This window comes from Diceros bicornis, chromosome 5, assembly GCF_020826845.1.
Source record: "Diceros bicornis minor isolate mBicDic1 chromosome 5, mDicBic1.mat.cur, whole genome shotgun sequence".
Taxonomy (NCBI): Eukaryota; Metazoa; Chordata; class Mammalia; order Perissodactyla; family Rhinocerotidae; genus Diceros; species Diceros bicornis.
In genome coordinates, this window is record NC_080744.1 from 42,518,471 (window position 1) to 42,540,697 (window position 22,227).

The 22,227-nt window shown below is 40.0% G+C and overlaps 1 protein-coding gene across 4 annotated transcripts in view; it reads left to right on the forward strand.

Annotated features, from left to right (window-relative positions):
* The window catches only part of SQOR (sulfide quinone oxidoreductase), a 50,143-nt gene extending 29,440 nt beyond the window's left edge, over positions 1-20,703 (forward strand). For all 4 annotated transcript variants that reach the window (XM_058541513.1, XM_058541515.1, XM_058541514.1 and 1 more), the window contains exons 5-10: positions 1,587-1,781; positions 3,405-3,614; positions 8,612-8,795; positions 18,601-18,668; positions 18,959-19,137; positions 20,408-20,703. In XM_058541513.1, the coding sequence (XP_058397496.1) occupies positions 1,587-1,781; positions 3,405-3,614; positions 8,612-8,795; positions 18,601-18,668; positions 18,959-19,137; positions 20,408-20,465 (894 nt within the window). In that variant the 3' untranslated portion in view covers positions 20,466-20,703. The remainder of the gene's footprint in view (positions 1-1,586; positions 1,782-3,404; positions 3,615-8,611; positions 8,796-18,600; positions 18,669-18,958; positions 19,138-20,407) is intronic.
* The last annotated feature ends 1,524 nt before the right edge of the window (positions 20,704-22,227 follow it).

A 22,227-nucleotide genomic window follows, 5' to 3' on the forward strand; every position in this document is an offset into this window, starting at 1 on the left:
TTACGGCCTGATCTCCCAAAAATGACTTGGTTACTACTCTATGGCACCTTTTTCCTTAACAACAGCTTCTTCAGACTAGAGAAAAACGATGAAGGAGATAAGAGATCAGCTGTTTGTTTATCTCTTGGATAGTGAGTTTTGCTTTGGGAACCAGGAAGTATGCAGGTCCTGTGGGAAGAGCCCTAGGCAGGGGTCAGGGGCCTTGGGCATCTAGTCCTATAAGATTCTAGGTGTGTCTCTCAGCCTTGCTCTACTTCAGTTTCCTTGTCTGTGTCTATGGGCCAATATTTCCCTACCTCCCTCAGAGGAGCATAGTGAATATCCAGTGTTAGTATTGATGTGAAACTGCAGAAACATTAGAATGCGAGGTGATTTTATAATAGCAAATGATAATTATTATTGTTGAGGCTGCTAATATTATAACTACTTAAACTGTAGCAGGAGATCTGATTAGTAATCAGAGGAATAGTTGCTCTTAACGTTGAGTGTTAAGGAGGAGATCATAGGACTCTGTTTCCTTGACACCTGAGAGATAGGTGTCCAGTGATTCTGGAGGTGGTCGCCCTACAGTCTGGAGAAAAGCCTGGGGAGGTTCATCTTGATGACTGTTTTTTGATGGTTCCCTATTCTTGCTGGAAGAACTGGTACTTGAGTCTCTTAACTCAGCCTGTGCCATATTCATTGCACTGTGTGAACCTTCTTATATTTAAGACAAGTGTCCAGTTAGTCTTACTGGCAGGAATGTACTAACACTTATGGAGCACTTTGTGTGTGTGTCATTTTTATAAGCACTTTTAGGCATGGTCTCATTTACTCCTGCCAACAACCCTACGAAGGAGTTACTTTTCTCCCCATTTTACAGATGCTGAACATAAGCTTCTCATGTGCATCAGAATCACCTGGAGGGCCTGTTAAAACATTTCTGGCCTTGCCTCTGAGTATCTGATTCAACAGGTCTGGGGTGGAGCCTGATAATTTGCATTTCTAGCAAGTTCCCAGGTGGTGCTGGTCTGGGGACCACACTGAGACCCACTGGTTTAAAGATATTAGGTAATCTGCCCAGGGTCACAATGCTCGTAAGTGGAAAAGCCAGGACTCAAGCCAGGTCTGTGAGGTTCCTACATCCATGTTTTTAATTACCTGCCTTAACCAAGAGTTTGATCTGAGCCAACCTGATGAAGGGTAGTTGAAGTTTGTGATTATTGACAACATGGCTCTTGGTTCTGCCTATCCTTTTTCTTCCCAGTAAGGCAAAAGGTTCTCCAAAAAGGAATTATGGCTGGCTTCTTGTCCTCATTGTGATGGTGGAAACAGATACTATCAAATCATGGTCTCAAGGCCAGGGAGGCGGAGGGCTTCACCTGGGCCGAGCCCATTCTGCAGTTTGATGAGTGACAACAGGCACCACTGCTCTGGTCTTAGCAGATTTATCACCCACCTGCCTGCTCTATGGTGTGAGTCATGGGGGCTAATAATTGTACTGAAATACTTGAGAGGTTGTAGAAATGGCAGAGAGCAAGGACTATAAACAAGAACTCCATTTGCACTTTTGTTAAAAAATAATTTCTTCGTGTGCTTTGTTGCAGATTAAAGGCCTACCAGAAGGTTTTGCCCATCCCAAAATAGGGTCCAATTATTCAGTTAAGACGGTAGAGAAGACGTGGAAAGCTCTGCAGGACTTCAAGGAGGGCAATGCCATCTTTACCTTCCCAAACACTCCAGTCAAGTGTGCTGGAGCCCCACAGAAGATCATGTATTTATCAGAAGCCTATTTCAGGAAGGTACGCTTCCTTTCCAGGGACAGAGGCAAGGAGGCAGACAATGCTAATTCAATGATTGCTGGAATTCCATTTTCATGTCAAATTACCTTTTATTTCTAAATTTTTGTTACACCTGTACCAAATTATGTAACTGGAAGTTTATAAAATAGAAAAAAGGAAGAAGTCATTCATAATCCAATTGCTTTAATATCGCTGCTGTCATCAATTTGACATGTCCTTCCATTTTTTCCCTATACATGTTTTTTTTTTTAAATAGTTACAATCATACTATATATACAAATTCAGATGTATTACATGTTATTAAATAGTCTTTGTAACATACTTTTTAATGTGTGTATAAAAGTCTACTGGGGAGATATGTTAGAGATTGTTTAAATATTTCCATATGGTTAGACAATTCGTTGCACATTGGTTAGTTTTATACATAATAACCTCAGTTGCTCCCACTCAAGTTCAAGGTTATGAATATTTTCTGACTCTTGATATATATTTTTGGAAATAGGCAAAATGCCAGTTCTAAAGCAAAAGAGAGTTCATGTAGAACTTCAAACCTTAGTGGAAAGAGGTATTTGGGTGGGGCCGCTTTCTCAGCATTCCTCAAACACCCTGTGTCAGAGCCGGTGTCTGCAGCTCAGGTACACCTGGCGGGAAGCCGTGGGGAAGCTGCTCTCGCCCTCCTGCCCTGCGTGGGATGTCATGTTTGGTTTATCAAGGCGTGGTTTAACTTGAGACAGTGGCAGGATTCAAAGCAGCCTGTGGTTCTGTAAAGGCACAGGTGGGGACAAGGAGTGGGGAAGGTGGGACTGAAGAGGTGTTGAGTGTGTGCCTGGAACCAGCACTGGGAGGCCTTCATCTGAGTTGTGTAAACCTGCACCAACTCTCTAGGGTGGGGAATTAAGGAACAGGTCCAGTCATCATTTCTGTTTCTAAGAAAGGCCCTTCTGGGTCATGAGAACTCCAGGTTGGCACACCTTTTGAGGTTCTTACCCACCTAACCTCTTTCAAATCCAGGTGGGCAAATCCTGAAAGGAGCTGAACAGAGGAAAAGAGGAAGAGACTAGCTGTTTCTTCCCTCCTGGAATTCTCCCTGCGTAGCTCTTTTCTCTCAAGTCTTGGATGGCCTGAGAGGAAGTTTCTCTTTCAGCTGCCATAAGATCTCAGGCATTTGGGAGGATCCTAGCCTCTCTGAAACATAAGAACAATACTAGAGTGTACGAGCCAAGGGGATGGAACTTTGTGTTGTTCACTGCTGTCCGCTCAGCACCTAGAACAGGTCCTGGCCAACTCTAGGACCTCATTGAATACTTATTGAGTGAATGAACAAATGAGTATATGAATAAACAATTCAGCTCTGTCTTTCCCTGAACTTAACCTTCATCTCTGGCTTTCAAGTGATCAGTGTCCACCTCAACCCCTGATTCAAGTGTATGCTTAGTTGCTGTGTCACTGACAGAAAATAAGGAGGAGACAGTGGATTGATCCACACCTCATCCCACCAGTGCATAGTGATGGAGAAAGCTGGTGAGGTCTCTTCTGAGGGTTTTAATTTTTGTCTAGGTCAAAAAAAAAGGTGGCTGGAGCAATGCTTGGTGTTGATTGTTTCTATTCTTTCCTTTTGCTCAGACAGGGAAGCGATCCAAGGCCAACATCATTTTCAACACTTCTCTTGGAACAATTTTTGGAGTTAAGAAGTATGCAGATGCCCTGAAGGAGATCATCCAGGAGAGGAACCTCACCGTTAACTATAAGCAAAACCTCATTGAAGTCCGAGCCGATAAGCAAGAGGCTGTTTTTGAGAACCTGGACAAACCTGGAGAGACCCAAGTGGTTTCAGTGAGTAGCAAGGTTAAGCTGTCAGCTGAACAATGCCATAGATGCAGGCGACACCAGAGCTCCTGCCTCCCTGTCCGCCATTGTGTGCTACAGGAGGCTGGTTACAATGAACATCTTAGGGCAGTGATAGGGGAGAAGGTGGACCAAAATGGGTGGGGAAGAGAAAGAGGTAAGAGGCTGTGTCCTTGGAAGGTGAGGAGGGTTTATCTACTGGTACCTAGTGAATTTATCCTATTTTGTGTCTTTGCTTTTCTTGGCACTGAGTCACTTGAAGCAGCCAAAAATATTTCATAACTTCAGTGATTGCCTAGAGTTCAGGAAGGGCTTCCTTAAATGCAGGATTTGGTGATTGTCTCAATTTATGGGATGTGAGAAACAGCCCTGCTTATGAGTAGTTCAAGGATGGCAGGGGTGTCTTCCTCCTGTGGAAGAGGCTGCCTTTAAACATCTTTCACCTGAGCATAAAAGGAAGCACTTAAAATCCCTGAAGATCTGGTGGAACCACACCCTACCTGCAAAGATCTACCTTTGTATATGGACTTGGCGTTTATGTGTCTGTTTCTTCTGTGAAGTGGGAACAGTACTTTTGTAGAGGTGCATGAGGATTAAGAACAAGCTGTAAAGGAATCTGGAGACGCATGCGTGGAAGAATCATTTGTTTATAACCTGCTGGCAAGAGCTGTTAGGAACGAGAAAACAGTGCACAGTCACATTTTATTCATTCAGCATTTTTAGAGGGATGAAGGGTTCCATAAAAAGGAATTTTGAGGTGATCCAAAGATTAATCTAAACATCAAAACTTCACATTTTAAGTTTTTTAGTGCAAGCTCTTTCCAAAATGTGTTGCATACATCTTTCCTTTCTTAAGCGGTGTGTGTTAACTAGCATTTAAAATGTTACTGATGACTCAAGGTCACAATTTTTTAAAACTTTTATTTGGAAATAATCTCAAACGTGGCGAAAGTTGCAAAAATAAAAATACAAAGAAAACTGAATATAGCCTTTACCTAGATTCACTTATAGAGTTTTACCCCATTTGCTTTATCATTTGATCTTGCTCTCTTTCTGTTTCTGTATATATATATAATATAGTATAGTATAATATAATATAATAATAAATATAATATGATATAATATAAATATAATAAATATATAATAAATATAATAAATATAATATAATATAATATAATATAATATAATATAATATAATATAAAAATTTCCCAAAGCTTTAAAGATAAGTTACATACATCATACATCATGGTCTTTTACTCCTAAATACTACACTATAAATTTCCTAAGAGATATGGGTATTCTCTTACATAACCACAGTATAGTTATCAATTTAGTAAATTTAGCATGGATACAGTATTTTAATGTATGGTTTGTGTTCCAGTTTTGTTGATTGACCCAATAGCATTTATAGTACAGTATGTGCCACATAATGATGTTTCAGTCGACGATGGACTACATATACAGTGGTGGTCCCATAAGATTAATACCATATAGTCTAGGTGTGTAGTAGCTTATACCAACTTGGTTTGTGTAAGTACACTCTATGATGTTCACACTACAACAAAATTGCCTAACGATCCATTTCTCAGAACGTATCCCTATCGTTAAGCAACGCATGACTACTTTTCCCCCTCCAGGACAAGACCTAGTCTACAGTCAGGTATTGGATTTAATTGTGATGTCTTTTTAGCCTCCTTTAATCTGGAACATTTCCACAGCCTTTCTTTGTCTTCTAGGATACTGACATTTTGGAATAATACAGCCCCCTTCCCACCACTTTTATCTTTTCATAGAATGCTACTCATTTTGGATTTGTCTATGTTTTCTTGTGGTTAGTTTCAGGCTATGCTTTTTAGACTGAAATACTGCATAAGCGATGTTGTGTCTTTCTAGGGTATCACATTTGAAAGCACACAATATTTGTCTGCTGGTCATTGGTGATGTTCATTTTGAGCACCTGTCAAGATATGGTCCAATTTATCCACTATATAATTATTATTCTTTTTCTCCCTTGTTACTAATAAGAAGTCTGTGGGGAGACACTGTTGACTGTGTAAACACCCTACTCCCTACTCATTAAAGTTTCCCACTAGATTTGGCATCCATTGATGATTTTTGCCTAATCCAGTCTTTACTGTTGTGGTTGCAAAATGATGATTTTCCAATCCAGCATGCTCTCTACCTTTACCAGTAGGCTCTTGGCGTTTTGTCAGCAAAAGTCCTCCCTTCTCTTTTAATTAATTAATTATTGGTATGAACTCATGAATTCCTATGTTTTTCCCCAGTGGCTTATAATTCATTACTTAATTATTTTGGTGCTCAAATTGTCCCAGATTTGGTCTTTTATGAGCAAAGTGTATGAGCTTGAGTGCATGAACTTAATTTTGTTATTTAGTCTTTTTTACTTTGGTTCTCTCTGTGGGTAGTTGAGGTTGCAGACAGGAACTTGGATAAATAAATGGTTATTGTTTTTCTAAAGGGTTAATAAGGAAAGAAGATATTTGTGTCCCCTTTTAATTATAGGATTTCAGGTCATATTTTCTTTCTGGACCCAATTTCACTCTTAAAATATGAATTTCAAAAAATCTATCAAGAGCTTTAAAGCACTGGGTCTCAGCCCTGGCTGTACGTTGGAATCACCTGGGGAGCTTTTAAAATGTGCTGATGCCTGGGTTTAACCCCCAGAAATTCTGATTAATTGGTCTGGGTGTGGACTAAGAATTGAGAGTTTCAGAATTTCCCCTAGTGATTCTCATGTACAACCAGGATTGAGAACCACCACTGTAAAGAGTTAAACGTACCCAAAAGCCTGTAGCCTCTGATCCTTTATAGAGAGCTTGTGAACTGGTCCAAGTCTTCTAGGTTTTATATTGTGGAATCCTAGAAATAGAAGGGATTTTGGAGATCATCTAGTATAATGCCTTTCTTTATAGGTAAGCAAATGGAAGGTGAAGTCATTTGTCCAAGTAACAGCGTTCTATTTTTCACTGTAAATGAACTTGTTCCTTCAAGCCAGAGCTTCTAAGACTGTCATCTACAGGTTTCATTTGTCAGAATCATTGGGGGATTTTGCTAAAGTGCAGATTCCTGTGCTTCACCCAGACCCACTGGATTGGGAGCTTGGGGTGGTGGGGCCCAGGAACCTGCATTTTCCACAAGTCTTCCCAATGCTGCTTATTAACATTAAAGTTTGGAAACCACTACTCTGAATAGATTATTTATGTTAATGAAAGAGAACCAAGTCATTTATCATATACAGTTTATGGAAATAATGGATAAAGAACAAGTTACAACTAAATGCTCAATGTTAGTTTTCAATAAACCTATAAAGCAGACCCTAGTATTTCTTTTGTGTAGGATATTAGCTCAAGTAAAATGTCATGCCTTCATGATGATGATGTGGAAATATTTAACTTTCCTCTAGAATGTATGGAAGTCATGTGTACTTGTGAAATTCAAGCAAATTAACTCCAATAGATAGAGATGACTCTAATAAGATTTAGCCCTCAGCTAAAAAAAAGTGATTCAGGCTAACTGCAGAATACAGACATGGCCTTAATAATTTGGTGGATGCTGGGGTGTTGACCATTCCATCCATTATTTTGCAGACATGTGCTCAGTCTCTGTGTTCATTAACAGAGCCAGCTTTAGGACCCATGCCTATAAAGATTACCTTGCGGGGAGCACTGGCCATTTATAGCACTCTTTCTACCTTGAGGTTAAATTAAGCTTATAATTATCTGAGAGTGGGAATAAACACAAATCACCTTCCTACCTCCCTCTGCCATCAATTGCCAAGCCCTGATGAGGGCAGGGCCCTCCGTATGGAAACCAGGGGCTATTGACTATCACAAGGTTGGGATTATCTTAAGACGCTCAAGTTTTTACCTTAATGAAATGTTTTGTGAACATTTAAATGAATTTGAAATTGTGAGATGGAGTTTATTAAAACTAAATAAAAACGGGCCGGCCCCATGGCTTAGCGGTTAAGTGCGCTTAACCGTGTCCGCTGCTGGCGGCCCGGGTTCGGATCCCAGGCGTGCACTGACACACCACTTCTCCGGCCATGCTGAGGCCACGTCCCACATACAGCAACTAGAAGGCTGTGCAACTATGACATGCAACTGTCTACTGGGGCTTTGGGGGAAAAAATAAATAAATAAAAATTAAAAAAAAAACTAAATAAAAAGAATAAAAAAGATAAACTACAAAAATAGTACGTAAACAAACAAAAAGAATATTCCATAAAGAAAAAGTTAAATGAGCCATCAAAATCGATCAGGATGGGTCAGTGCGCTATTGCCAAGAGTAACCTTGATACAGATTTTTGGAATAAAAATTCACCCTGCCCACTACACTGTTCAGTAAGCCCAATACTCAGTCAGACCCCTCTATCTTTCTCCAAAGTGCTAGCCAATATTCTTACCACCCTTTATTTCATCTTAAATTGGTGTTTTGACGGCTTCCTTTATGTATTTTGAGAGTTGACCCATGTTTGGGAATGATCCTCATTTACCAGCTCCTAACATGGCCTTTATGAGTTTCAGGGACTCTTGAGTACCTCCCTGCAGAATAAGACTGAAGTACCAGACTTTACAAGTCAATAGCTGAGGGTCAGAGAGAGAGCAACTGAGATACACCACCCCCTTCATTTTAGTAATAATAGAAACATCAGTGGGTTCTTTCAGAATGTTAGTGAGGTATTTTGGATTCCCAGTGTTTTGAATTTCCCCATGCCTACTGCCAAAGGGATCATGTGGACTCTGTTGGGAGAGCATGTCAACCGAGAGAATGGTTATTTTATCACCACACTGCATGGGAGCATATAAGATCTTGGAGAGGGTGTGGATCAGTATAAGCACTAATCGTATAGTGCTCCGTGCAGCCATAGTATGGTGTATAGGTAAGGGAGATGGCAGGAGAGCTTGTGCAGCTGTAGAAATATTGGAAAAAACACAAATTTGGATGCTCTTCTCTTTTTTAGTATGAAATGCTTCATGTGACACCCCCAATGAGCTCACCAGATGTTCTCAAGACGAGTCCTGTGGCTGATGCTGCTGGCTGGGTGGATGTGGATAAAGAAACTCTGCAGCACAGGAAATACCCAAATGTGTTTGGGATTGGGGACTGCACCAACCTTCCGACATCAAAGACCGCTGCTGCAGTAGGTAAGATGACGAGCTATGTTAGTCGCCACTCAGAATGGTGTCACCCTAAGGCACCATCATTACCAAACAGCTTTTCATTAATAATGAAGAAACTTTTGTAGCCTAAAAATGACTTCGATCTCCCTGACACAGAGGCAAGTTGTCAGTGAACCTAGTGTTGTGTAAAGAAGAAAGTATCTGTTGAGTGCTTTACATCAGAGTAGCGTGACCCTATCTGCCTTTTCTAGGTCAGACAGGCTGTTTTCAGGGGAGTGGGTATTAGAGAGAGGGTATCACTTTTCCAGCTCTCTGGAATTCTCTTCCTTCTCATACTGCCACGTTTGTATCCCTGGCTATCTTCGCCTGTTACACCAGGCAAGTTGGCTACTTTTCTTCTGCTTGAAACATCGTATAGCTAGGGAAGCATTTGTTTCCCCAGAAAACACATGCAAGTCAATGAAAGCTTGCAGACCAGAAAATTGTTCTGTTAGGACAAGCACAGTGGAGCGTGCCCTGATTGGTACACGATTAAGGCCTCAGCCTGGACAACTAAATTCTTCACCTCGATGTTCTGCACTAGCAGTGATGGGGAGAATTGCCTTTTAGATTCTGTTGTTTATGGACAGGAACTGTCTTCTCTAGCTGCTAAAACACAGATCTCCCTGCCGATGGAGATGGTAGTGTTTTGTGTGAATTACACACCTGTAGAACATGTTGTGTTACTTTCTCTCACTATTTCAAACTAAGAAGGACTTTGTAGGAAATCCACTGAATGTCTTATTTATTATTAATGTAAATTCCGCCCCCAACTTTTTATTTCAAAAATCTCAAACCTATGAAAAATTTGAAAGAAAGTACACTGAATACCCATATACCTTTCAGGTATTAATCAATTGTTAATATTTTGTGACATTTGCTTTATCACTCTATGTACGTGTTTTTGCCCAGTCATTTGAAAGTGTTTTGACATTATGATACTTCACCCTCAAATACTTCAACCCACATCTTCTAAGAAGCAGGACTCTCTCCTCTATGTCCACAAGACCATTATCATTTCCTAGAAATTGAACATTGTGTTATAAAATCATCTCATATACAATGCAGTTCAAATTTCTCCAGTTTTCCTAAAAATGTCCTTTATATCTCCCCTCCACCCCCAACCCCCTCAAATCCATGAGCTGGTCAAGGGCCACACGCTGCACATGTCTCTTTGGTTTCCTGTGATCTAGAACAGGCCTTCTGACATTTGTTTTTTTATTTTCATGATATTGGCATTTTTGAAGAGTCTAGGCCAGTTATCTTGTAGAATATCCCACGATTAAGAATTGTCTAGCTGTTTTCTTAAGATTAGATTCAGGTCATACATGCCCCTTGGTTCTCTCTACTGTAAAAGTGTCTTTTCTCTTTGTGATTTATAGGTAGACTGTGGGGCGATCCTTTGAATTTACATTTCTCTTAATGTGAGCCTGCTGAATTTATGTGTGGAAAATACATAATACCTGTGATGTTTGTGAGGCCCAGATTACCCAGCTTTTGGCCTACTTCAAATAAACATACATTTAATTCAATGTTCCAAATAGATAATATTGAATATATGAAACAAAAAGTTGTAACTGAAAAGTCTTGCTTCCAGCCCTGCCTTCCATCTCCTTAGCTTCTGCATTCCCCCTGACCACATAGAGAGTGTGTCTGTTGTTTTTACGTGTTTTTACGATCTGTATTCTATTGTATCGGTGCTCCAGAACTTACTAACGAGTCCACACTTAGTTTATATTTGCCTTGTTTCCAACCATTTTTATTTCAAACAGTACTGCAGTGAATGCTCTTCTTTGTACGTCATTTCTCAGGTGTGAAAGTCTCTTTGCTCTTCTCTAGTGTCCACAGAACAATAGTCCTAGCTCTCCCCACGTGGATCTGCATTTCTCGCTAGGTTCCCCTCCCCAAGTCCTCTGAATATCCTGAGGCAATGCTTACACTTGTTCCACAAATCCATCCTTGACTTTACTTGCCACCACCCAGGTGTCTTACCTCAGTCCAGACCATCACGCTATGGCGAGAGAGACTGTCTTGCCACACTGAATCTGGCTTTGCCGTAGCTCACGCCCCTTCCTCTACTTCTCCCTGCCCCAGGATTCTCCCTTTGTTACCCACAGCACAGCCAAGACCAGGATGTGGCAATTAACAAAAGTTAACTGAAGGTTTGGGCATAACAGAAGGGGATTATAACATAGAAAGCAAGTGCAACTCACATACGCCTCCTCTACACACACACGCCTTCAACCTGGACAGCGTGACTGCCTAACCTCCCAGATGCGGGCGGCACCCACTGGCCATCTTCTCTCCTTTTCTGTGGGCCTTGATGCCCTGCCGCAGGGGCCTCCTCAGTTCTCAGTACACGTTCCAAACTCTGTATGGCCCTCAAAGAGGAACAAAGTTTTCCAAAAGGGAAATATGATCATTAGGGCATGTTACTTTGCCCACAATGAAGACAACTAGTTAATTTTTCTTTGTTTATTTTTTATTTTGTTGAGGTCATAATAGTTTATAACATTGTGAAATTTCAGTTGTACATTATCATTTGTCAGCAACCATCTAAATGTGCCCCTTTACCCTTATGCCCACCCCCAAACCCCCTTGCCCCTGGTAACCACTAATCTGTTCTCTTTGTCCGTGTGTTAGTTTATCTTCCACATATGAGTGAAATCATATGGTGTTTGTCTTTCTCTTTTGGGCTTATTTCACTTAACATAATACCCTCGAGGTCCGTCCATGTTGTTGCAAATGGGACGACTTTGTCTTTTTTTATGGCTGAGTAGTATTCCATTGTATATATACCACATCTTCTTTATCCAGTCATCAGTCGATGTGCACTTGGGTTGCTTCCACGTCTTGGCTATTGTGAATAATGCTACAATGAACATAGGGGTGCATAAGTCTCTTTGAATTGTTGATTTCAAGTTCTTTGGATAAATACCCAGTAGCAGGATAGCCAGGTCGTATGGTATTTCTATTTTTAATTTTTTGAGAAATCTCCATACTGTTTTCCATAGAAGCTGCACCAGTTTACATTCCCATCAGCAGTGTGTGAGTTCCTTTTTCTCTACAGCCTCTCCAACATTCGTTATTTTTTGTCTTGGTGATTATAGCCATTCTAATGGGTATAAGGTGATATCTCAATGTAGTTTTGATTTCCATTTCCCTGATGATTAGTGATATTGAACATCTTTTAGTGTGCTTATTGGCCCTCTGTGTATCTTCTTTGGGAAAATGTCTGTTCTGATCTTCTGCCCATTTTTTGATTGGGTTGTTTTTCTTGTTGTTGAGTTGTTTGAGTTCTTTATATATTTTGGAGATTAATCCCTTGTCAGATATATGATTTGCAAATATTTTCTCCCAGTTGGTGGGTTATCTTTTCATTTTGTTCCTGGTTTCCTTTGCCTTGTGGAAGCTCTTTAGTCTGATGAAGTCCCACTTGTTTATTTTTTCTTTTGTTTCCCTTGCCCAGGTAAACATCATATTTCAAAAGATCCTTGTAAGACCGATGTCAAAGAGTGGACTGTCTATATTTTCTTCTAGGAGTTTTATGGTTTCAGATCTTACCTTCAAATCTTTGATCCATTTTGAGTTAATTTTTGTGTATGGTGAAAGATAATGTTCTACTTTCATTCTTTTGCATGTGGCTGTCCAGTTTTCCAAACACCATTTATTGAAGAGACTTTCCTTTCTCCGTTGTACGTTCTTAGCTCCTTTGTCCATAGATGTGTGGTTTTATTTCTGGGCTTTCAGTTCTGTTCCATTGATCTGTGTGTCTGTTTTTGTACCAGTACCATGGTGTTTTGATTACTATAGCTTTGTAGTATATTTTGAAGTCAGCGATTGTGATGCCTCCAGTTTTGTTCTTTTTTCTCAGGATTGCTTTAGCTATTCAGGGTCTTCTGTTGCCCCATATAAATTTCAGGATTCTTTGTTCTATTTCTGTGAAGAATGTCATTGGGATTCTGGTTGGGATTGCATTGAATCTGTAGATTGCTTTATGTAGTATGGATGTTTTAACTATATTTATTCTTCCAATCTATGTGCATGGAATATATTTCCATTTCTTTATGTCATCATTGATTTCTTTCAATAGCGTCTTATAGTTTTCATTGTGTAGTTCTTTCAGTTTCTTGGTTAAATTTATTCCTAGATGTTTTGTTCTTTTTGTTGAGATTGTAAATGGGATTGTCTTCTTGAGTTCTCTTTTTGTTAGTTCGTTGTTAGAGCATAGAAACTCAACTGATTTTGTAAGTTGATTTTGTACCCTGCAACTTTGCTGTAGTTGTTGATTATTTCTAATAGTTTTCTGATGGATTCTTTAGGGTTTTCTATAGATCATGTCATCTGCAAACAGTGAGAGTTACTTCTTCATTGCCTATTTGAATTCCTTTTATTTATTTTTCTTGTCTAATTGCTCTGGCCAAAATCTCCAGTACTATGTTGAATAAGAGTGGTCAGAGTGGGCACCCTTGTCTTGTTCCTGTTCTCAGAGTGATGGCTTTCAGTTTTTCCCCATTAAGTATGATGTTGGCTGTGGGTTTGTTGTATATGGCCTTTATTATGTTGAGGTACTTCCCTTCTGTATCCATTTTATTGAGAGTTTTTATCATAAATGGATATTGGATCTTCTCAATGCTTTCTCTGTGTCTGTTGAGATGATCCTGTAGTTTTTATTCCTCATTTTGTTAATGTGATGTATCATATTGATTCATTTGTGAATGTTGAACCATCCCTGCATCCCTGGTATAAATCCCACTTGATCATGGTGTATGATCCTTTTAATTATTGCTGTATTCGGTTTGCCAATATTTTGTTGAGGATTTTTGCATCTATGCTTATCAGTGATATTGGCCTATAATTTTCCTTCTTTGTGTAGTCCTTGTCTGGCTTTGGGATCAGAGTGATGTTGACCTTGTAAAATGTGTTAGGAAGTGTTCCATCTTCTTCAACTTTTTGGAATAGTTTGAGAAGGATAGGTATTAAATCTTCTTTGAATGTTTGGTAGAATTCTCCAGAGAAGCCATCTGGTCCTGGACTTTTATGTTTTGGGAGGTTTTTGATTACTGTTTCAATTTCTTTAATGTGATCGGTCTGTTCAGATTCTCTCTTTCTTCTTGATTCAGTTTTGGGATGTTATATACATCTAAGAATTTGTCCATTTCTTCTAGCTTGTCCAATTTGTTGGCATATAGTTTTTCATAGTATTCTCTTGTAATCCTTTGTATTTCTGTGGTATCTCTTGTAATTTCTCCTCTTTTGTTTCTAATTTTATTTATTTGAGACTTCTCTCTTTTTTCTTAGTCTGGCTAAGGGTTTGTCAATTTTGTTTATCTTCTCAAAGAACCAGCTCTTAGTTTCATTGATCCTTTCTACTGTTTTTTGTTTGTTTGTTTGTTTCAATTTCATTTATTTCTGCTCTAATTTTTATTATTTCCCTCCTTCTGCAGACTTTGGGCTTTGTTTGTTCTTCTTTTTCTAATTCTATTATGTATGATTTAAGATTGCTTATTTGAGATTTTTCTTGTTTGTTAAGGTGGGCCTGTATTGCTACAAATTTTCCTCTTAGGACCACTTTTGCTGCATCCCATATGAGTTGGTAAGGTGTATTTTCATTTTCATTTGTCTCCAGGTATTTTTTGACTTCTCCTTTAATTTCTTCAATGATCCATTGGTTGTTCAGTAGCATGTTGTTTAGTCTCCACATATTTGTCACTTTCCCATCTTTTTTCTTGTAGTTGATTTATAGTTTCATAGCATTATGGTCAGAAAAGATGCTTGATATGATTTCAGTCTTGTTAAATTTATTGAGCCTTGCCTTGTTTCCCAACATATGGTCTATCCTTGAGAATGTTCCATGTGCACCTGAGAAGAATGTGTATTATGCTGTTTTTGGATGAAGTGTTCTATATATATCTATTAAGTCCAGATGGTCTATTTTTTTGGTTAATTCTACTATTTCCTTGTTGACTTTCTGTGTGGATGATCTATCCATTGATGTAAGTGGGGTGTTATGGTCCCCTACTATTATTGTGTTGTTGTTAATATCTCCTTTTAGGTTTGTTAATTGTTGCTTTATGTATTTTGGTGCTCCTGTGTTGGGTGCATATATATTTATAAGTGTTATGTCTTCTTTGTGGAATGTCCCTTTTATCCTTATATACTCCCCTCTTTGTCTCTCATTGCTTGTTTTATCTTGAAGTCTACTTTGTCTGATATACGTATGGCAACACCTGCTTTCTTTTGTTTGCCATTTGCTTGGAGTATCATCTTCTATCCCTTCACTCGGAGCCTGTGTTTGTCTTTACAGCTGAGATGTGTTTCCTGGAGGCAGCATATTGTTGGGTCTTATTTTTTAATCCATCCAGCCACTCTGTCTTTTGATCGGAGAATTCAATCCATTTACATTTAGAGTGATTATTGATATATGAGGGCTTAATGCTGCCATTTTATCATGTTTTCTAGTTGTTCTGTATTTCCCTTTCTTGTCCCATGTATTTCAGACTACCAATTCGATTGGTAGTTCTTTATGATAGTTTTCTCAATTTTGTCTTTATTCATCATTTTTATCTGTTCTGATTATTTGTTTAGTGGTTACCATGAGGTTTGTATAAAAAATCTTGTAGATGAGATAGTCTATTTTCTGATAGCCTCTTATTTCCTTAGCCTAAGCTGATTTCATCCCTTTCCTCTTCCCCTATTGTTATCGTTGTCACAACTTATTCCATCTTGTGTTGTGAGTTTGTGGTTAAAATGATGAGATTATAATTATTTTTGATGTTTTCCTTCCCTTTATCTTTAATGTTATAATTCTTTGCTAACCTGTTCTGATAGAGAGCTGCAATTTCCTGATTTTGTCTGCCTATTTATCTCCTTGCTCAAGGCTTTGTAAACCCTTTCTTTTTTTTCAGGTAGGAGGGCCTTCTTGATCATTTCTTATGGAGGGGGGTCTTGTGGTGATGAACTCCCTTAGCTTTTGTTTATCTGGGAAAGTTTTTATTTCTCCATCATGTCTGAAGGATATTTTCACTGGATAGAGTATTCTTGGCTGAAAGTTTTTGTCTTTCAGAATTTTGAATATATCATTCCACTCTTTCCTAGCCTGTAAGGTGTCTGCTGAGAAATCTGCTGAAAGCCTGATAGGGGTTCCTTTGTAAGTTATTTTCTTCTGCCTTGCTGCCCTTAGTATTTTTTCTTTGTCATTGACTTTTGCCAGTTTTACTACTATATGCCTTGGAGAAGGCCTTTTTACACTGATATATTTAGGAGTTCTATTAGCTTCTTCTATTCGTATTTCCAGCTCCTTCCCCACTTTTGGGAAGTTCTCAGCTATTAGTTCCTTGAACAAGCTTTCTGCTCCATTCTCCCTCTGGAACACCTATAATCCTTATGTCACATTTCCTAATTGAGTTGGATATTTCTCAGGTAATTTCTTCATTTCTTGTTAGTCTTAGTTCTCTCTCTTCCTCCATCTGAAGTATTTCTATATTTCTGTCCTCCAAGCTGCTAATTCTGTCCTCCATAATATCAGCTCTGTTTCAGGGATTCCACATTTTTCCTTATCTCATCCATTGTGTTTTTCATCTCCAGCTTTGCTCACTAGTTTTTCTTTATAGTTTACATCTCTTTTGTGAAGAATTCACTCTGTTCATTAATTTGTTCCTGATTTCATTGAACTCTCTATCTGTATTTTCTTGTAACTCATTGAGTTTTTTATGATAGAATTTTGAATTCTCTGTCATTAAGGTTGTAAATATCTGTGCCTTCAGGATTGATTTCTGGGTGCTTGCCCTTTTCCTTCTGGTCTGGAGTATTAATATATTCATTCATAGTATTTGATGGTGTGGATTTGTGCTTTTGCATAGTGATAATATTTGGTTGCAGATTCCACCTGCTGCCTCTTGGGGGGGGGTCAGGAGCTGTGTATTCTGAGCCCGCCGCAATCCCTGGCATCTGTAGCTGCTGCTTTTGTAATGTATGCGCGGGTGCTCTGGCCAACTGGCTGAGCTGGAGCACTGGGTGGGTGGAGGGGCACTTCCACTCGCCTGTGCAATCCCAGGGCCATTCTTGCTCTGCCCTTGCTATCTGCTTTTCTGAGGTGCTGGCTTGATGAAGACACCCTCACAATAGCTTAGCCTCCTCTGTGTGGGGCTTTCCCACTGGCTGTGAGGGGACTTGGAGAATGAATGTGTTCCTGCGGAGAGCCACCCCCCTGCTTCTTTTCTCAGAGCTGCACGCCCGTGGTCCTGCACCCTGGATTGCTGTTGGGGAGGGAGAGGAGATCTCTTTACATCCTTTCACTTCCTCCTGGGGGCTCCAGCACCTCGACCTTCAGACATATGGCTGCGTGGGTCTCTCAGACATCTTTTGTGTTGTGTGAATGTCCTCTGTTGGTTTATGAATGTCCTTTTTGTTGTATCTTAGGGGGAACAGTCTAAGGGAAGCACTCACTCCACCATGATGCAGACATCCAACTAGTTAATATTTTTAAACAGAGTTATTTACTCCTCATTTTTGAACTCCCTCATTCCAGAAAAAAATTCATTGCTCTTTTGATTTGGGCATCAGCAAACTACAGCCTGCTGGGCAAATGCAGCCTGCTGCCTGTTTTTGTCCAGCTGGCTAAGGCTGGTTTCTACTGACGAACATTTATAATCGATTTGATGGTAGGGAACGCTAACTCTTTTTCTTATCCTAAGAAAAAGAATTCCATTCTTCTCATTAGTAGACCCATATTACAAAAAATTATTATATTTTGAATTTTTAATAAATTTTTTAATTTTCTCTCTTGCTACCTAATATCTTTGATTTTGCCTCTTGGCCCACTTTGCAGAAAATCTTTGCAGAAAAAATTTGCTGACCCCTGATTTTGGGGATTGCAAAATAACTACTTTAATGATCATTTTACCATATAAAGGTAACCTATCTTTCCTCAAAAATAAGTCCAGTCTTTAAATCACCTCTAGAGATACAAACTGCTTGTATTTGTAAAAGCAGTCTTAATTATTCAAAATTGAACACAGACTAGGATTAGATGATACTAAGGAATTATTGTAGTATTTTGGGTGTAAAAATGCTATACTGTTTGTGTTTAAAAAATTCCTCATCTATCAGAGATATACACAGAAATATTTATAGATGAATTGTTATGGTTTGCTCTAAAAATACTCCAGGAAAAAAAAAAGGCACGTGTGATGGGATAGACAAAACAAGAACAACAGATTTGAAAATTAAGAAAAAAGGCAGTCTCCCACTCTTGACATCAAAAACGGAAAACATCCATCTGTCTGTCTGTCTGTCTGTCTGTCTATATCTGGTCCAGCCTCAGCCAAGGCAGTCCAGTACAGAGGAAAGCTGAGTGTTTTGCCTAATTGGATATACCTGGGGCTACCAATCTAGGCTGTCTGCACAGGGACACAGGGACATCCCAGATGGCTAGGGGATGCTGGGCACACAGTCCAAGCTGACACTATTGACCCCTAGGAGGAGGGGGAGTGGGGTTGGTGAGGACCACCCTTCCAGTCCTCTTGTTTAAAATTGCCAGCCTCCCTGTTGGAGGGAGCTGGATCTTCAGTTTCAAACTTAAGGAAACATCTGTGTGGGCCTTTGGTGAACTGAGGAACCCCTTTTGGTAGCCAGAACTTTGAGCAGTAAGAAGAGTCTTGTCTAGTTGTAATCTAGAGGGATGGGAATGAAGCCTTCTTAATTTGTTCATGTTAAAGTTATTTGCAAATTAGTTTTCATGGAAAATATGGATGCTTATATTTTTCTGACTTGTCCATTTCTCTTATAGCTGCCCAGTCAGGAATACTTGACAGAACAATTTCTCTGATTATGAAGAATCAGACACCAAGGAAGAAGGTTTGTATACCTTGTAAGAATCACTGTCCTAATTATCATCTTCCATTCTGCATGAAAACAGTGTTTTCCCAAAATTTTGCCACTTTCTTAGTTTCTGTAATATGGGAACTTCAATTATTTCCTTTAGTATATTTTTTAATATTATTTCCATTTTTCACTGTACAAAAAATTAGAATATACAAAAAAAAAGAAAAAAATTGCAACTTCTCAGAGTAAATAATAAGTTCTAAAGAGTCTAAATGATGCCGTGAAAAAAGCCACTTTCCAACTCAGTCTCATTACAATTTTAGTATGATGGCTACACATCATGTCCCCTCGTGACTGGCTACAACCGTGTGATTCTTGCGGAGTTTGATTACAATGGTCAGCCATTGGAAACCTTCCCCTTTGACCAGAGCAAAGAGCGACTTACCATGTACCTCATGAAGGCCAACATGATGCCGTTCCTGTATTGGAATATGATGCTAAGGTAAGTGCATCGCCTGGGGTAGAGGATGCCTTTTAGCATATTGCACCGACTTGTGCAGGGTGGTTGTTTCAAGGAGGCCTTCCAACTTCAGGAAAAATAATGAGCCAAAGCAGGACTGACAAATGGGATCCACTTTGCTGTGCCATTTCTCATGGATTAGTGAGGGCAGCCTGTGAGCAATTCCAAAGCCTCAGCCAGACTTGGTGGGAAAGAGGCTCCCTGGGTGAGGGAGGGAGCTGTGGCACATCTACCACCCACAGGGATGCAGCCTCTTCTCTACATTATTGGCAGTGATCATGTCCTTTGTCTTCCATGTCTGGCTCTTTCTTGCTGCTGGATAAATAATGATAATCATAGTAAATCGCTTTCACATGTCAAGTACTTTTTCATCTGCTACCTTACTTTTGTTTTTATTATGTTATAAGAAAAATAAAACATAGTGATTAAAAGCATAAGGTTGGAGTCAGACTTGTGTGTGAGTCACGTGTCTGCCATTTACTAGCTGTGTGTTCTAGGGCGAGTTGCTTAAACTCCCTGTTTAAGTTTCTTATCTACAAAATGAAAGTAACCTTGTATACCTCACAGGATGGGGATTAATGAGATAACACATAAAAGACAGCTACATAGTAGGCATTCAATAAGTAAATAGAGTAATAAAAATGAATAATTCCTCTTCTTCCAAAAAATGATGATCTCATTTGACTTCTCCAAACCCCTATGAGATAGCTAATTCAGTATATCTACACAAGTGGTTTTCAACCAGGGGTGATTTTGCCCCCCGGGGGACATTTGGCAATACCTGGAGACATATTTGGTTGTCACACTGGAGGGGATGCTACTGGCATCTAGTGAGCAGAGGCCAGGGATGCTGCTAAACGTCCTACAATGCTCAGGACAGCCCCCCACAACAGAGAAATATCTGGTCCAAAATGTCAGTAGGGCTGAGGTTGAGAAACCCTGACATATGCTTAATTTATGAGCAAATGAAAGTGGAGAGGATTGCAGTTTGCATGTAGTAGAGGCTTCATACAGGTTTGCTGAATTGAGTCAGCATGTCCAGGCTCACGTAGCAAGTCCATGTCAAAGCCAGGCCCCGAAGCAGGATGTCCTCTCCTAGTCACAGGATCTTTCTACCTCACTGAAGAAACATTGCTTTGTGTGCTAATGAGCATGCTTTGTGAGCAGTCTGGCTTTTCTTTCAAGATCCTGCTGGCTAAAGTCACCCCCATCTTTTCTGATGCAAATATCTTTTCTGTGTCATTTCTTACAGAGGTTACTGGGGAGGACCAGCCTTTCTGCGGAAGTTGTTCCATCTGGGTATGAGTTAAGGATGGCTCAACACTTGCTCTGCTTGGCTGGCTTCTGGGCAAAATTCACAGTCACTGACTGACCAAGAAGAGCATGAAGAACTCAAAACCTAACCCCATAAAGAGTTTACTGCTGGATAATGATGACCAAATGCCTCGCTTTTCAGTACCTGGACAGCCACTGTGTGGGCCGCTCAGGATGAGCTTGGTTCTTTGGAAATATTCAAATGAGAGAATAGGACTTCTATTTTTAAATAAAAGCTTTCCATTGATTGAGAGTCTATGAGAAAATTTTATCTTGACTGGTAGAATGAAAAGTTATAGCACTTGGGAGGAAAAGATGGTGGTGGTGGGATAACTTGCCTGTTATCTCCTATGAGTATTCAAGTGATAGCTGGTATAATTTCACCAGAGCCTGTTTGCATTCAGAGTCGTTCCAGGGAGAATAATATTTTAAACAGTGTGTGTGAGAACACTGAGCACATGCTGCTTAGATCTCCTGCTGGGGGAGCACAGTGGACTGAGAGCCCTGCAGCTGCCCCTCTGCTCCACCACCGTGTTTCTGCTGAGGTCGTGCTTTCTCCCAATGATGACGCAGTGGGGTACGAGTGCCGGCCCATTCCTGTAGGATGTGGGACTCCTCTATCCAGCAACTGGCTCCAGGATTCCCCATCAGCCTGGCTGAAACTTTCTTAGAACTGCGTCAAGTCTGAGGTTCTCCTTCCCAACCCTCCTTCCTTCCCCTTCCTCCTTTCCCAGGCATCTCACCTGGGATGGTGAGACATTCTGAAGCCCTCCCTTCCTTCTCCTGTTCCTTCTCCTTTAGCCTTCACAGACATTTCCCCCACTAAATCTCTTGTGAATCTCATTCTCTCATGGCACCTGCTTCTTAGAGAACACACAGTGAGAGTGGGGTTATAGGAACTCTGATTCGTGTGGTAAGTGTTTGCTTGATTCAGTCCCAATTTTGGCCAATAAAATTTTGAATGAGTTCACACTGGAAATATTGCAGGAAATATTTCCAGTTTATTTGAAGTTCAACAGTGGCTTCAAAATTGTGTTCCCATTCAGTTTATCTGTAGAAGCTTACAGTTTCAGTTCAATCTGGTATTTTAAAGCTTGTACATTTCATATTTATTTATAAACTCCACCAAAGGGAAATGCACAGAAGTCTATGCAATGCCTTCGATTTTTATAACAGTTTAGAGTTCGAGAAACCTAAACTGTTACCGAGTTTAGGTGACAGTGTTGCCTAGGATTGCCAAGTCTTGGTAAGTTTCTTCTTGCCAAGAAAGCAAGTCTCTGGTTTCCTGGAGTCCTGATGACTTTAGAAACTCTGCTCAGGTATTCATTCATTAATTCAATGAATGCTTACTACCTTCCAAGCACTGTCTTGGCCCAGGAGATGCAGTGGTGATCCTGCCCACATTTTTGTGGTTCCTGTGATAGTTTCCTCCTCTTCTTTTCCTGGGTCACCAAGGAGCTTGCTGGATGAGACCTTGGTTTGATTTGGAAAGTAGACTTTCTTCAGTGGCACATGTTCTGGGAAAGAGCGGTGTACTACTCTAATAGCAGACCCCTAATCTGGCACAAGTGGAAGATGTTTTCTGGGTGACCACAGATCCTGGTTTGTCTGGGATATTCATGTTTCACGTCTGTTATTCTGGCATGGCTATTAATAGCGCCCCCTTTCACTCTCCTGTTTGGACAATAGATGATATTGACTGCTCTGGTGATCAAACTCATCCCTGCCCCCTTCCAGCCCTAGAATGGGAGAGCAGTG